The sequence below is a fragment of the Danaus plexippus genome, assembly GCF_018135715.1.
Source record: "Danaus plexippus chromosome 3 unlocalized genomic scaffold, MEX_DaPlex mxdp_25, whole genome shotgun sequence".
Taxonomy (NCBI): domain Eukaryota; kingdom Metazoa; phylum Arthropoda; class Insecta; order Lepidoptera; family Nymphalidae; genus Danaus; species Danaus plexippus.
The window spans coordinates 2543715-2562310 of NW_026869844.1; the positions used below are offsets into that span (position 1 = coordinate 2543715).

The 18596-nt window shown below is 33.7% G+C and overlaps 1 protein-coding gene across 1 annotated transcript in view; it reads right to left on the bottom strand.

Moving 5' to 3' along the window:
- LOC116769304 (glypican-6) overlaps window positions 1-18596 on the bottom strand; it is a 37818-nt gene that overhangs the window by 6222 nt on the left and 13000 nt on the right. Inside the window, exons 2-5 of the mRNA XM_032660359.2 lie at window positions 9361-9513; window positions 1464-1587; window positions 1142-1252; window positions 95-251 (exon numbers count right to left, since the gene is read on the bottom strand). Of these exons, the coding sequence (XP_032516250.1) occupies window positions 95-251; window positions 1142-1252; window positions 1464-1587; window positions 9361-9513 (545 nt within the window). The remainder of the gene's footprint in view (window positions 1-94; window positions 252-1141; window positions 1253-1463; window positions 1588-9360; window positions 9514-18596) is intronic.

The following is an 18596-nucleotide window of genomic DNA, read 5'->3' on the forward strand; positions in this document are numbered from 1 at the left end:
CAGTTGTAGGTTAAAGGTTTCCCTATCTAACGCGCCGTAAACGCTCACCTCCATCGTCCAAGCTCCTCTCTCTACCTAACCTAACCTCTCTCACCTGCATCATATTCCTGACAACATCAGCTCCAGCACGCAGCGCCTTGTGGAAGGTGCGTGTGGCGACGAACGCTCGTCTCAGCTGCGCTGATAGTTTTGATGGCACGTCCTCGAATGGCTGGATGTCCCGCATGTGCTCGTTCACACATTTCAGATACCTGAAGAGGGCGGGGATAGGATCCACGTGTTACAGTAATCGTACCAATAAATGATTTTATAGTTTATTGCTCCCTTCACTGTAACCAGGCTATATTCGGCCTGTTTCTGGCGCTTCAAACATTATTGTTATATTGCTTTCAGATAAAACCGACACACCGTTATTTCTATTGATAACTTAAATTTATGACCACGTGTTTTATGTCTCGTTTTTAAAACATCGCAAACTGAACATTTCCTTAAGAAACTTATCAATAAAAAATATTATAGATTGTTAAATATGTCCCTATGAATGTCTTTAAAACACAATGAATTTAAATTAAACGTGTCTACAATACATTGTTATAGGAAATATAGACATTGATATGGAATTTTATCATTGTTTTAAATAAAATAAGATATTTGCATCGCTAATTAACGACGGGTTTTATCAAAGTTCGTGGAAGCAAAAAGTTAAAAGGATCAGAGACCAAACGTCCAAAGGCGAGAAGATTACGATACTCTTAATGTAAAAACATTTGGAATACGTACAATATTATAATATTTATAACCAGAGACTGTTACAAAAAAACACACCAAGAATACTAAGTATGCTTCGGATTCCCCTGTCAGATGTTATTATAAAAAACTAAATAAGCATACCATTATGGCATTTATTATAGTAACATAAGGGTCATAACAGCATGTAGTTGAGACATGTTTATAATAATCCTTCAGCCAACAATAAGTGTCGTCTGCGGACAATATAAAACATGGTATAAGTGTCATGTTTTACTGCTGTTATGTTCGCTAATGGGCCGTCCACGTGGTCACAGTGTTGGAAACAGTAACTTTATCGCTATGAGAGATAAAAGGGGCTATCAATTTTATTGGACGGTGTAAATGTACTCACTTGTCATCAAAGGTATACTGTGAGTTCAGAACGGCGAACATTTTCTGATACAGGATCCCGAAGAAGCTGTCCATCATCTCGTCGAAGTCGCTGTCTCCTCTTGTGTAGTACCTGATGATGTGAGACAGGGATGAGTTGACTTATTACTGGTCTAGACTATAATATACGGATATTCAAGGCAGCCTTTGAAATTTATCCTTGTATACAGTTGCGTTTATTCTTCAGATTGCTTATTTAAACAGTTTAGTCAAAACCTTTCTCAGTCTTGATGAGTATTATATATTTTTTGTATACTACACCTGCATCTGGTAAAGATTCTCACCTCTCCAACTGTTCAAAGAGTTGTTCGAAGACATACGAGTGCTGTTCGTAGATCATGCCGTACGTTCGTTTGAACATAGCATGGAACTCCTCTCTGGATAACTTTAGGAGCTTTCGGAAGAAATCTGAAATGTTTATAGTGTTTTTATTTACAGATGAATGAACGAATAAACAAATAAATGCATAAATGCATAAACGTCTCTCATTGAAACAGCCGGTATGCGATATTATTTTACATATATCTCGAACTAATACATAGGTCTTAATATCGCACAAGCGGTCTCTGTAACATGAACGCGGTCCCTCGAGAGTTGCAAGTAGTGGTTTGTTTCATTATAACAGTCGGAGCAATCGATACACTTTGTATTGGAACAGGTCGTTAAGCGTTGGGTACAGTCGCCGCGTAATAATTGCGGACCTCAAAACCGCTGTACTGGATTATGGAAATCTGAGATTTTAACTCTACGAAGGTAAATGAAACTAATATTTTCTGATTACTACGCGTATAATATTATTTTTAAAAACTGCATATTACTACTGCTTCGCAACAACCGAAACATCGGGAGTATGTTGTTTAAAAATAATAATAATAATAACGAGCAGCTATCCGAAAGCATTAGTTTCATTTAAATGAATACTCGCTAAAGTCTTAAACTTTCGAGGGGACTTTAAATAGTTTTACATTCGACAGATAGTTTTAGGTCGACCATATAACATTTACGTTTTAATTTATAAGTCACGTGTCGCAGAGAGCATTAATTAACTCTTTTCTAGTTTGCCCACGCATGTGATATAGAACGACGAAAAATAAAAACAAACAGAAAATATTATGCATATATAACATGAATGTTACACATTATCTTTATAAGTTACTTCGAATCAAATGAAAATTAACAAAATCCTTCCTCGTCCGCTGACATGAGCGAGAATATTTCCACATAAATTGTATAAACATATTCAACGCCCCAGTTTGACGAACATACAGACATAAAAATATCACGAGACGTCTCTCTTTGTTACATTTTAACGATGTAATTAGCCAAACGACACCGTTCAGGAATGTCTGACATAGAAAATGCAGATCGGAAGAAAATATGGAAATATTATAAATAATATTTTATTTGTACGCAAAAAAAATAAATAATTTATTACTAATACATACTCATCGTGCGAATACATAGTTACGTACTTGCACTTTCATTTCACTCTCTATTAATTGGACAATAAAATTGATTATCGATCGTATCTATATATATAATTACATAATATAATTAAACATAAAACATATAAATTAATCCGGTTACATAACAACGATTTATATTTTATCTATGAAATCTGTATTGGACTTCGTGATGTGAGTTGAGGCTGTGCCAAAAAAAACGTGTCTGGTGGCTGATATTCCTACATATGTATGGCTTTTTTATATGAAGCGTTTCTCCTATGAGATTATTGATTGAGGATTACTTGACTGTTTGTAGCTTTATGTTATATTTGAAATATAAAAAAAAAGTATTCGCTGACCCATTACAATACATGACACTAGGTAATTGTCTCGATGGAGCAAAGACAGATGAAAGAAAAGGGCACTTCAAAGATAAATTTTACTTTTATGAATCATATTATTGGTTAAATTAATAAAATACAAAATTGTTTGAAGACTTATATGAAAATTAATACTGAAACTAGTCGCTAAAAGTAAAGAAAACACGACGAAATAAAATGAGGAAAATAAACACTTTAACGTTAGCTGATTATTCTAAGAAATGTACTGACTTCAATCGGAATTAAATTTCGCCCGAAAACATAGTGAGCAGTTTTAATGAGAAGTCACCTCGGCCATTAGTGAAAATACAATATTAATTTGCCTACAAACTGTGCCCGCGGCTCCGTCGACGCGATAAAGGTATTATTTTATTATTTATATTGATAGTAATAAACAAAATAGTAGTCTAAGTTACTCCTTATTATATCAATCTGTTAGTGAAAGTCCCGTTAAGCTCGGACCAGCTGGTTCCCACATAAGCAGACAGACAGACGCACAGATATGGTGATCAAATAGAATATTCGAAACATCTAGTGTGTTCACAACTTTATCTATATTTGAAAAGCGTTTATCTTAATTTTACGAAGAGATTTTACAGTATTATTGATTTGTATTGTTTTTTAAGACGATCAGTTCACATTAGCGGAACATCATATGTATCCCCACGAGGTACGCTATATTCGGTTGACGTGTAACAGAGAGTACCGCGGAAATTATCCTGTCATGTGAAAAGAACACATTTCACTTGAGTACGCCTACACGATTTAGTGTTCCCACACAAACAACACACTCGCTCGATGTTTACTTGAGATGTACATACAAGATTCTCATAAAATTAGCTGTTATAAATCATATGCCAGCTTCCAAATATATGTGCAAACGAAACTAATATTTTAGGAATACTACGAGTTATTTTATTATTTTTTAAAGCTACGTACATCCGACGTTTCGGTTACTTTGCAGCAATCGTCATCACGGGCTGATCATATGAGTGTGTTCTTTATCGTCTGCATGTAGTTTAAAAAAATATTAGTTTCATTAACATGAATACTCGCGAAAGTCTTAGATCTCATTATATATCTATAACTTAAAAAAAGTCATCCATTATAAGATATACGTAGAAAAACTTTTTTTTATTTGGCAATAAATTAACTTACAACAATATGAACGACTGAGCCGTGTCCATAAAAGAAACTAATGTCATATGTGTTACGTCAAAATGTATGCTACATAGGAACAATGTTTACAACTCTGAAGGAAGCGATTCCATTTTAGGTATAGCATTTAAATAATACGCGAAGGAAATAAGGAAATGGTAATGTAAAGTTGGCGCGTTTTGTTTTTAATACGAACATTTTAACGGTTGAATTGTTATATATTTTTTTGCTTTACGATCACACGGCACGGCAAATAGCACGTTGAATTTATGTTTAAAAATTTCACGACCGGTATGAGGAAACGTTTGATAGTATACTTTTCTTTTAGGGAAGTGCTGATGTCTTTCCTAACGTTTTTACATGTAGTTATTTAAGTTATCGGTAACATATACTATGTAATAACATAATTATTATTGGAATTAATTTTTAGAGAATTCTTAAAAATTAACATTGGCAGTACAGTTAATGCAGATGTGATATTAAAAAAAAAATTAAACGCTCGTAAATAGTCCCGGTTGATGTTGTACGTCAATGTCAAACATATCTGTCATGGCGTCACTGTCAGCGGCTCCTTTGTAGGTGATTACCGATCATCGTGAAATAACGGTCTCCCATTACGGTTGCATTGCAAAATAGCTCGAATACCAGCGGAGCACACATTATTATACGTGTTTGATTAGTTTGTAAATAATTGTATATACTTCCGCGTTTAAAAACCACAGTGGAATCATGATAGCGGTAAATGACGATTCTCATTGCAATGGAACTCAAAAGATTCAAACAAAAAAATCATTAAAGTTGAAGTGATAAATATGTCGTATAGAATATAATTTGTAACTGATTTTCTGTGCTCTAATTTTCTTAAATTAAATTACGTCTATATCGCTTGAGCTGTATGCAGGTGTTTATTTTTTTATAAATTTCTCGATCATAGATATCCTGCTGTCATCGTGACAGATGCTAGTCGGCGGTATTCCAAAAAGCATTTTGAAGGCAAAAAAGAAATCCCTATGAATTATTTACTACTATACACGAGAATTATATACACATATGTCCTCTAAAAAATGCACAACAATCAGTTAAGTGTGTGTTAAAAAGTGGCTTGCTAAAGTGTTGATCGTTAGTTCGTGTAGATATTAGAAATGCATGTATTCCGATACTTATATTGATAATTACGTCGCGTGTGAGTACTCGAAGAACATACAGACAAATTTCTTATATACACGTCAATATTACACGATATTCGTTAAGAACCATGGAGTATTAATTTAAGTTTTTAATATGCCAAACGACAAAGATTTTTTTTATGCTTGGGCGTCATTAAGCAACGAATAGCACTATTTCGGTCACTAGACATTTGTCATTTCAAACTAGCGTCACATAATTCATGTTAATAAAATATAAATTTAGCAACTTATAGATAATTTATAGTTATTGAAATTAATTTCGCGTATTTTATATGTTAAAGGGTCAGTTTGTTGTGGTGTGAGGTCGCGTGAGCTTTATTGAATACTAGTTTTTGACTGCGATTTTGCCCGTTTCGTTTGACAACTGTTAAGTGACGATCCCGAGGCAACTAAGCTATATTATTATTATTTTCCATCAATATCACTATGGCAGTTTTCGTTTGAAAGAGCAACAAACATTCTGACAAACTAACACATCTACAACACTATTAGGATATTATTAAATTCTTTGTATACTTGTATAAGGATTAGTTACTTGAATTATAATTAATTAAAGTGTAACATCTGATAGTTATCATTTATACCCTTACTACGGGTGTTTTAACTGGACATTGATAGTATCAACTTTATTAATACACCTTAACCACCTAACTTTCGATGTGTTCGACGATACCAGCGGATACTTAGTCTGAAGGTTTTTATATAATACAAGAAGAAATATTTCGCCAAATAAGTAGAATATTCATTCATTGCATTATGCATAGATGTATCGATGTCAATTTTACGAAAGGGTCTTAAGTTGTTATCGTATATCTACGTTTAAGTGCCTTCCTGAAGTGCTTCTCGTCACTAACTTTATAACTGCAGAGGAATTAACAACTATGGAGAATTAATGATTGAAACGAACACGCTTAGACATACTTTTTAAAAACAATAATGATTTATGATTTGAAATCGATTTAATGTCAGTGGTAGGTGGTGGCGCAAACCGAAATGCGTTCTAAATATACATTCACACGTGCATCTTTATTTCGGACGAAAGATATGCAGCAGATGGCCCGGAGTTAGTGAGATCTTGAGATATCAAACGTCGGGTTTGCTGTGAAAAGAACTGTTAAGTTGTTTGTATAGATCACTATACAAACAACAAGAATACATAGAGAAATTGGGAACTTTAAATAATATAATAGACTTGATTCATTGGAAAGGAACCAGCAAATTACATAGATACAACGGATAGCACTCATACAGGTCAGACATAATTGTCTTGTATGGTGGGCGAGTAGAATATGAAGGTAGACCTACACGTTAACAATATTAAAATAGGTCATAATTTCAGAACTATTTACCCCCCATTTTAGTAGGCGGCCATTTTGGTTTGTAAATTTATACCGATGAACAATACATCCGATTCGTCTCGCTTAATTGTCAATAAAATTTAAGATTTCGTAAGTGCAAATTATCAACAAAAATCAATTATATTTTTTCCACGTTAATATAATTACTGTATGGTATAATTACGTAGGTGTAGTAACATCTTTATCGGATCGCCGTCGTGCCGTGGCCCTTAAAAGACATCGATTGAGGCGAACTGGTATCCAGTGTCTAAATAAGGCCTGATTACTTACGACCTGTAAGAAAGTTATGCCGCCACTGAGAAAACTCCGGCTTCATACTGATTGGCCGGACACAGCCTCTTTAATTGTCTACATACTTCTGTTTAGGAGCATTTTATGATACTGACAATTATGTACAAGAGCTCATATCGAATGTTTTAAACAGTGTATCAAAGTGTTTTAAACTAAATTGGGTGTACAATGTTGATTACATGTATATGTTTCAACAGATTATATATATTTTTTGTGATTTTAATTATAAACCAGCATTTAATTTAAAGAGTAATCAAAATTATTTCTATACTGAAAAGATTCAAGGCTCCTTCCAATTCAGTCCTTAATATAGAAGCCTACGTTTTGGAAACTTCAATATAGGAATATTAAACTTCCTTAATAACTTGGTTAATAACTGTATGGAGATGTTCAGAATGATAAATGTCAACAGAGGTCCGTGGACGGTTCATCAGCGTGAGAGTTTTGTTACTCACTGAATGAGTGAATGGAAAGTGAACGAGTCAATATTGAACGTAGGAGATTGTGTGACTTTGAATTAACTCACTGTTAACATGACACATACATCTCGGATAGTACATAGGTAAGGCGACACATACATACATGTTCATGGACCCTGCCTGTTCTACTAATGATACAAACGAAAAACATTACGTGGATGTTTGTTGCTCCTTTACACAAAATATACTGAATCTATTGTAATGAAACTTTGTTTTAAGTGAAGTTTATGCAACAGAATAAGGTATAGATTATAATAGATCTAACATTCCGTGTAGTTTCCACAGAAATATCCTTTAACACTTATATTTTGTATAAACTGATGTGGCACTGACGACGAATACAGCTTACTAGGTTACCATTCGCTACTCAATACAATTCCTAAACCCACAGATGAAGTCGCAAACACAAATAAGTATTTAATACCAATCTTCGCTCTACTTCTAAAATCTTCATAGTATCTAAAACAAACGTTTCGAGCCTTATCTCATCCGACTTGTGTACATTCAATGTGTTATGTGAATTCCAATACTATATTTATAATAATTCCATGTTTATTATTGTCTGTTATATTAAACAATGGAGCCAATAGCGTCTGATAACCCCCAGTTTATCTTGAGACATGTCTCTTTACACGACGTACTGTGAAGTCAGCAGCCACATTAGTCACTTATGATAGAAGCGTTTCAATGCACTTGACTATACACTAATAAAGCCCAAGAAGGCTTCAAATAATTTATTCCGACTATTTATTTGCAATCGATTTATCTTACAGCTCACTGTACGGTTGAAAATTATATTTTAATATGGCAGTAATTGTTAATGAAGTGTATTTAAATATTATTGTACAGTATCATTCTTACGCAATAATGTTTGTATGTTGTGAATAAAGTCTTTTTATTTATTTTAATCAAATCTGTTGTTTAATATAGTTGTGTTAGCACTCTCAAGTGCAGTTTTCTCGCGATAACTCGAGTGTGAGCGCACTTCTATTTATACCAGAGCACTCTAATGGCTACGGAAGGACTTCTCGCAAGTATGAATTTACACTGTCATTCCTTGATATAGTTAAATTTAATATTTTTAATGTAATTTTTGTAGAAATTTATTCACAATCGATATGGTGATGATTGCATATCGATTATAAACATCGATAAGATCGTCATAATCGTTATGAAATCAGAAACTAGAATCTGGTCTCAGACGGACGCCCACGGTCCACGCCCACGGAAGCGTGTGCGGTTTAAGCTTGTTTATGAATATTTTATTTAATGAATTACTATATGTTTTCTGTGTTACATCAAATGAGTTGGTTGCTTTAATTTTTAATCACATCGTTAACATGGATTTTAAGGATTTATTCATTGCTATCAAAATACTTCAACGCACTAATCATATTCATATTATAGGACACTATATTACTATAAACGATAACTTATAACATTTAATTTTCTTACTAGAATATTTAACGTTTGCAAATAAATTAGCGATTTCAAGGTGAAATATTATATGAAAAAATGCACTTAACTTGTAAAAAATAATAATCATATAATTATAGCGTAATATAGCATATAAAAAATCGCACTTAGTATAAGGTCATTAGTGTCAAGTGATTTCTGTGAAGTGTTATAGACGAGTAATTAATTTGTGTGCATACTTTGTAAGGTAGCTTTTGAGGACGTTCAAACATTTGTCTTAAATCATTTTTGATATAGTTAATATAGGAATACAACTATGTGACAATGTTAATAAAGAACTACTGACACGTGATCAGAATTTGAACCTAAATCTGTCGGAAGAACAAAAATATCGTAACAAAATGCATTGAATACGTCATTATTGTAATGTCAAATAGACTTATTTTTAATAACCGTTATATACTCACCATCAAATCGTTTGGCTCTGTTGGACAGTATTTGTGCTAGTTTGTTCAGTTCACTGCGTAGTGCATCTTCAAGCTGTGTCCTCGCCTGAGTGCTCAGACGAGATCGCGCACCAGCACCGCAGCAACCCTTGTTGAGACAAAGCTCGCCGGCATCTAAGAAACGTAACATTCATATTAAATTTTAGATTAACATTAAATAAATCATTTGTACGTTGTTTACGGAGTAAATGAATTGAACAAACGGTGTACACTGAAGTATATAAATCGATCTCAACTGCTTTGTATTTATATATTTATAGCGTGGTCGTATCTATGGAGGGTGAATTCCGGGGCCGAAATAAGTTTAAACATCCGTCGAGGGTTGCTTATTGCATTACGTTATCTTGGGGATGTGCTGAATACATACACAGGAAGAGCTGGCTATGGCATCAATATAAATGTACTCCACGAAGCCATTATTGGTCCCCACGGTTGAGTAGACCATGAGGTTTGACAAATGTTTAAGATCACGCCTAACACAGAAGTACGTGGAAATCGTTCGAGTGTTTTTATTAAAATCTATATAATAAAAGACAGTCATTTAATATACTAGCTTTCACCGCGACATTGTCCTTATTTACTGATATCTTCAGTGCCACTTTCATTGACGAATCAGTCAGCCAAAGTTAGCAAATCAGCTATTGGTTTATGAAGTGCAGGAATTGTCGACTAAAAATTGTAAGTACACAGAGACAGATTCTGACGAAACTATTATTCTTAGAGTACCATATTATACAGTGGACTCAATGTGTAGATATCGTTTTGAAACAAATATATTAAACGTGTTACGAATAAACGAGAATTGAGGTCTTTCGTTATATACTGGTGTATTTGAGGAACTATTAAATGTAATGGTCTACGTAATGTACAGAGCGTATTGTTTTGAAACAATTGCATCATAATCAATAATAATCCTTCCGATATTAGGATGCTGCGGAACGAGACGTGCTTCCCATGGTAAGACTTGGATAAACTGGTAACCAATGCTGGACTACAGACGATACTAGCCCTAGAGCTGCGGTGACAGGGTTTAAAATTATTTGAATGACAAATATGGGGGTCAGTTTCAATTAATACTGTGGTTGAAGGTATAAATGGTAGACATTGAAGAAATTATTACATCTCATATAATTATCTAACCAAAGGTGACTATAAGGTTACTCGGAGACGATTCCAAATAAAAATATCTTTGAAAAAAAAAAGCCTTTACTTTATGAGAACAAAAAGAAATATTAGTGTGACAATGTGATCAATTCTCTTTATAACAGTAGTTTATATTAGCTATGAACAATACTATAAGATGTGTGGTAATTTCAAACAATACTTCTATACATTCCAAGAAACTACAGTGACGTCTTTTGTTTCTTGGCATTCTGCAATGACTGGTAATGTTTATATTTTGTCTACACTTCGCCTTTTCGTTGGCCACAAATACGAGCGTAGTTTAGACGAAAATTAAACACTATTTAATTATTATTTTTCTCGAAATCGCTGCGTGTCTTAGAATTGCGCCAGCTGTCTCTAATCTGGGGGTGACAAGGGCTTTTGATATTTTAATATATGAATCGGAAGGGACGAGCTTGTGGGGGTATTCTTACGTACTCGATTGGTTTTACATTTACTACGTAATGTTATGAATTATATTTCATAAAATGAATCTCATATTAAAATATACTGTGATAGCGCCCTTTTAATGTAAACTTTTTCATTCTTACCACAAGTTTGCTTTGTCAAACTTATCACAGAGAGTATTGAGTTTTCATTTATAAACCCGTGTTGTTACTATCGTGTGAAATCTGTCTAGTTTTGATTCAAACCCATATATCTATTTTATTATTGTATATGATATTAACCTTACAAAAATATTCAAGCGTTGTTAAGCGTAAATAATTTTTTTAAAATCTTTATCAGTTCTGTACGTATAGAAGATAAACACACACAAATAGAACCGTATTGCATGATTTAGAGTGTTCTTTAATCTCAGCGTGATGTTACTTAAATAAACAATGAAAAGTAAACAGTATCACCCACTACTTATAATACATTAACGGACTTTCGAGATTCCCTTCGACTGCAGTGTTCAGACTTGCACCTTACAATATAGAATCTGTTTTAATATACATATATTTGTACTTCTTCATGAATAAACTACGTACATTTTTCTCGATGATTTGAGACGAACTCCTTGTATTCGTCCAATACAAATAACGAGACAATTATAAAGAATCTTTTATCACAGCCATCCCTGCTTTCGACCACAAAAAAAACACAAACAAAACGAAGAATAAACCACATGGCGTCTCAACATTTAGACTGTTGGTTACAAAATTAACAACAAACGATTTACTATTGTCTATCCCATATGCCAAACGATTTACTATTATTATCTACGGTATAACTTTAATATAACATTAAAGGTATGTATTTATATGTTTGTTCCGCCATTCTTCTCTATATACTAAACATACATACAAGCACACTGTCCCCAAGCCCCTCTCGGCTAGACGTCTGATATAATTGCAGTGTTGCAGAGCCCCCATCTGCTTTGATTGTATTCTTTGCAAGGGAAACCAACGCCTGAAGGCATAACTACAAATATGAAATAATGCACTACAATATTATAAACATTGAAATCGTAAATAAAATTTGTATTAGAACATGCGAAAAAATTACTGTCAGGTCAAGAAGTGAAATGAAAAGCTCATTCAAAGAGAATCAGCTTAGCGCGAAACGAAGTGTGCTTGTGGGTTCTTAAAAAAAATATTTCAGGCGTAGCTGCGTGAGGGCCAATAATTTCATATCCCTCGTCCTAAACCCAACAGCCCTCGAGCTACAAATTTTAAAAGCCTCCCCATTCTACAAGGTGTCGATTCTGACTGGGAACTCAAATTAACGAGCACTTTGAAGTTACGTTTAATGTGACTGTATCGAAGGGTAAATCATTTTTTCATCACATTTCCGTGCTATTTAAAAGCGACTTCCAGACACGATCCGTCCATTTGAAGCTGAGCTTTCTAATGTAACCCACATCTGGCCAGTTTCTTGTTATTACTGAAACCATGTTTGTATGAAATGTGGCTATATGAACTAGCTTGCAGAATATCATTCTGCATTAACGTATAGTGTTTATTTTAAATATTAAAAAAACTTATCAAAAATAATTCCAGTGGACTTCTGTTAAGATGGAGGCTTTATAAATTATAATGACCGACTGTAACGAACAATGGAACCACGCCGTTATCTCGTGATACAATGACAACAGCAGATATTTGAGAAAATTAATAGTTGACGAACAGACCACCGACGTCGGTATAATACTTAATAGTATGAGACTATCACAGTAACACGATATTGAGATACCTGTCTAGAAACTGTTATACTATATATAATTATAGTAGAATAAAATTAACAAAATTTTCAGCTTTAACTAGCGTATATATTGTTTATAGTTTTAATTTTTAGCCCGATGTTTCGATATTTTTTTGAAACCATGTTAAAAGATCCTATAGTTCTGTTTAGATATAAAAGAATGCAGGAAATTATTTAAAATTTCGCTTAAATACAAAAAAAAAAATTTTTTAAATATGTAATCGAGGAAACAACTTGCAATATTTTTTTTTAAATCCAAAAACAAAAAAAAATTGTTTATAACAAAAACCACCTTAATTGAGCAAAGAGTAACCATTTAAAATGAGTCACAGCCATAACGTAGTAAACTCTTTGGAATAAACCGTAGATTAAATAGAGCATGCGGTTGTAACCTTTTTGGGAGGGACCATAGAGTAATAGAGTTATAATTACGTAGGCCACCCGCGACCCCACACAATATTATGATGGACAATGAAGTCATCAATAAGACTTACAGGATTATACACACTCAAAACTTACGACGTTAAACTAATGTCAGCTAGAATTATTAGTAATGTATTTAAAAAATACATTTGAACATTCCATGGCCATTAAATTAAACAAAAATATGTAATGAACTGAGTGAATTCAATGTATTTATCTTATTAATAATATATTGTTAAATTATATAAATGTTTAGAAATAACGAAAATTCGATAATTTAAAAAAACTTTGTCTCATTGAACTAAATCAAAACTTATAAGTTAGCTACAGACAAATATTGGAACATCCAATTCTGGTCCTTCGTGTAATAATTAAAGAAGTGAATATTGTATAATTTGCTGTTGCATAATTGTGCGGAACGAGCGAACTCACTCGGTCACAGACGGACGCTTCTTCCGAGCGGAAGTTTTTAATATTAACTTCCATGTCGTACTTCACAATGATACTGGCCGGTGGATAATTAAAATGCAATAGGCACACTATTATACAGCCGATTAAAAAAATATATATACAAGGAGGTTCACATTAATAGAACTCCAGCCAAATTAAAAAAAAGGAGTGAAACGAGTTACGTAACCAAAATGCTGTCACGATATCCTCCTTATCTGCCCTTAACCCGCATTTCACACGACTGTTTATCCAAAGTTCCCGACAACTGATGAAGTGGCTAATATCCGGGGAGATAGGATCATCACACTTCACTTTACATATGACTTTACAGCTAGACGGGGATTTATACTGGGAATTATATTGAGCGGTTTTATTGTGTCACATATAAGCGTATGATTTCTATAGCTGAAATCAAATTAAATTTTACCCTTTACTGTGTTTATTTCACGCTATATTTATTTCTCATTAATTAGTTACATATAAATTCCTGGTTCATGCAATTCTTTTTCGGTTCATGAACATCACTGTCGCTCATGATTTATCACTGATCATTGATTGGTGTACAAATGGGACTCTTCATTTGGAACATCAAATTTATACGTTCAATGGCTTTTGATTATGACTATTGAATTGAGTATAACATATTGTCGGATCTCCTAATTGTTCTTTACAGTCGTTTGTTCCATCGCAACAAAAATATTATCAACTATTGAAGGTTCTAAGCTAAAACCTTAACAAAACAGACATATTTGTTGATGTAAAAATATAAGCCTGCAACATTTTTGAAGACACGCGGCTGAACCCTTTTCGTCGAGTAAACCAAGGCGTTAGTCATAACCTGAGAGCTCCTTTTATTTTATTAAACCAAAGCTTGATACAAGATCCACGGGGATAAATATAGGATGACGCGTCCGAGGACTCCATTTTAATTAGCCGCGTCGAAATTGGCCACGTCGAAAGAAAAGGTTCGCAGCAACAAAGATTGATCGTTTTCGGACCAAAAAGGCTTTAATTAAGGTATAACGGATCGAATACAGTTAGGTTATAAAAGATAAACACTTCAGATGATAATATAATAGTGTACTAATGATACGCTTCAGACACACAACATCGAATCTTTCTCACTACCTATATGTAGAAAATTTTATTCTGCAATTCGATCCCGAATTCTGACCATTCGGATTTTTGTGGCATGTTTTTGGGGCACAAAAAATATTAATTGGTAGAAAATCTGTAAGTTCACTGGCATGCTTAAGATGTCCGGCGTAAATGTTAATGTAATTTATGTCGGCCTTAATCGAAAAACATCATGGAAACAATAGCGGGGCTGCAATCCCACATCATGAGTTCTGTAACGAGAAGCGGACGGGATTCCAAGCAATCAAATAAGTGCACATCCAAGTAGACGCCCTTTATGGAGAAGACTGCACTTTAGACTTGCGATATCCAAAAACGTCTCGAGACATTCCTTTGTTCCATTTAACAGGAACATTATGAAGAACAACACGTATGTATTACAGTTGATGCCTCAATTTCTACCAAATACTCCGGCATTCGGCCACGTGTAGTGCAACGCATACAGTTATCATATATAGAGATCTTTGAGACTATCTAACATCGCGGACCTCAAATATCTCCACGTGTGAAATGTGACATTAGAGACACATCGACCCATGAATCCGGCAAGCATCTCACGTAATACACAAATTCAACGCCCAGACACCAGCCTGGTGCCGGCGCGCCACTATAGCCCTTACTGATTAAGCATTTTGTGTGATAATCCTTCGCATTCTGTTGAAACTTCTGTCCAATCCAGCCCGCCCTACCGTGTTATTGTTTGAAGCAGACTTTATTGTTATGCAGAGTCAGCTACATTCCGGAACATTCAATTTAACTACCATTCTTGGGTCATAAGCACCTAGTTTTTAAATATTTTCGAAGCTTTTCTAGTTGATTATCAAATGTTCTGACTTAAGATTACATTAAAAACTGAAGTACCGATGTTAAGAAGCTAATTATCGGGCAGATTTTTAAAGGCCATAGAAATATTTGAGACGCAAAATTCAATTACACATTGTATCGTGGTCATAGCTGTTGCCTAGTGGCCAACACGTACGGTTGTTTATTGTTCCAAATTAATATAGCCTCGGAATGAGATCAATTGGTTACTATCAGAGACATGCGTGATTTATGACGACTCTTTGCACTCACTATCCGACCGCCTCACTAACTATCGACTCGTCAACACAGCCATAACACGCACAACGGCCCAAATTGGACATATTATTTACATTATTTAATATCTCGTTGAAATTACTCAATTAATACACAAAAGTTTATTAATCAGAGTATAATAGACTGCTCATGAATATTTTTCTCTCGCATAAGTTACGGTAAACAGGACCTATTTACGAAGCAGAGCCTTTTTAATCACACTAAAAGCTTTTCGCGTCCGTTTGCTAACAGTATGATGTTTGTATCATTTCAACTATAATTGTGTGAATATATTGACATAATGGCTAGTGTTTTACGTGTTTTAGAGAATTAATTGCTTAATTTGTATATTTCTGTTTACTTTGTATTGAACTGTGGATTTAGCTATTCGCGAGCGTTTCTTTGAAGGACGATGAACTCAATATTATCTTTATGATCTGTATTCTTACCACAATTTCGAATTGTTACACTAAATACGGAGCATTTACAGTTTTTCACCTATAAATCTAGCATATTATAGTATTAACGTAGATTATTGAATGAGGAACGGGAAACGCCCCGTGTGTAGTGTAACGATGCAGACTTGTACTAAACATGCTGTGTCTAACGTTACGTAAATTTCAAGCATTTGTCTGTGAAGTTGGGTTCAAAGCGGTGTCGGAGATGAAAGGGGACTACTTATTATTGGAATTTCTATTAGCTATTGTTCTGAAATCACTCACAACGGATCCTCGGACATACATACATTGACTTCACTGGCTGTATCCGATATGTAAAGTCAGAGGAATATTACAAGTATATTAAAAGGTCCTAATTTTCTTTTAAAATAACCAAAACGAGTACTTTCACATAGAAAAAATAAATAACAATTACGTTATGTTATTTAATTTGAAATTAGAATTTAGAACCCAATTACATAGTTACATCATTTAATTTGAAATTAGAACTCAAAAACTTGATCAAGATATATCGATCTATTGAATAAGAAAGTTTAAAATCATTCAGATAATTATAATATGCAAGTATGCGAAAGCTGGGGACTCAGCGATGTACACGGTTCGTTAACCCCCGTGTTTTAATTACACTCGGATATGTCACTTCAGGAGATCGTTTCAAATCACTGCCGGATAATGTCAAAAAACATCACTAACGTTTTTGTATAATTAGAACAAAGAGGTCTCATATGTAAGGTTAATGAGAATAATATAAAACACTCTTGGTTTTTTTTGTACAATATATTATGTGCCAGCTAGTTATAAGAGACATTATAAATTCAAAGTATTTCAAGTTAATACCCGATTCTAAATTTAAATAATTTCAAACTCCGCTATTGTCGCTTGTCAGAAAGTTTTGTACAAATTGAAATTCTCTCTTAAACTAACCGACGAAGATAACATTCGCTCGCAATTTAAGATCTAACTTTGACTGTTTGCTGTTAATTAAAAAATATACATAGAAAAAATAATTATTTTAATATAACTTTTATATTACGATATAGTTTACTTCTTTAGTGTCTTATTCGTCCGACCTATAACCTCCGTAGAGCCGCGGGGTCGACGCTTCGGATCCAAGCATTTAGGTGAAGTGCCACTGTAAAGTCTTTGTGGCTGAATGTAAAGAACCTTTACAATGAACGCCAGCGTCTATTATTAAGCTGGCAACAATTTTAATGTCTCTAAAATCTAAATATAACGAGTGATTTCGTCTTATAGAAAAAACATATTTGTCGAGAAATAACATAATATATTACGAATAAAGATATAATTATATATATTATCGAATTGTTGCCGGTCGTTACAGGGCAACCATCGGTCATGTTTACTTTAAGGATTCATTCCTATACCATAAATTAAGTTATGAAAACAAACTAACCAACGAAGTTATTGCTACGTACACAAACACACACAAATCTTCTTATCATAAACATCATTATTTGTAAAAAAAATAAATTATATTCACTATGAAACATTCTTTTAAAAAGATAAAATACACATTACAAATGATTTCTATCGATAGATAATATCAGGAGACTTCAATTCGTTATTTCCTAGTCCACAGTAATGTTACTTTTTTTCTTGTACTAAGATACTTAAGTACTTTATAATAAAACAAGTGAAAAAAAATTCCGATTGAAAGGAAATGTGACGCATTCCAAATACCTTACAAAGCGAAATCCCTTAAAGAATTGAAGCACGTCCTTACCTGTGAGAATAAAAAAAACTGTGAGTACACGCCATTAACATCTTTATCTCAGGTATTTACGTGTTATAATCGAATGACCATCTCTGATAGATAATGTGACTCACTTTAGTACGAGTATTAAGGCCAAAGAGATTAACGCACAAACTGCAACGTCTACGTAAAAATTAAAAACTTATAGAAAAAACATGGATAAGCTTTTTTTAATTTTATTTATTTTCTGTTTGTTTCACATGTTCTTTTTTTTCCTTATGCTGTATATATATAGCTATTTAATTATATTAGAATAAAAAAAATCTTTTGTTAGTCCATCGTTTGAAAGAAGTGTACGACTGTATAACTTGCATTTATATTCTTTTTAAACGGCCGCACATTCCCAGCCGGGGCGAAAGTTAGAAAATATTTGTTCAAACAGGAAGGGACCCCACGGCCGTGGATCCGAACCATGAATAGAAACGGTGTTTATTAGCCCATCGCTAAGTAATATGAGCGTGCCGACGGTATAATATAAAAAAAATGAATGGGGAACCACCGGCATTATC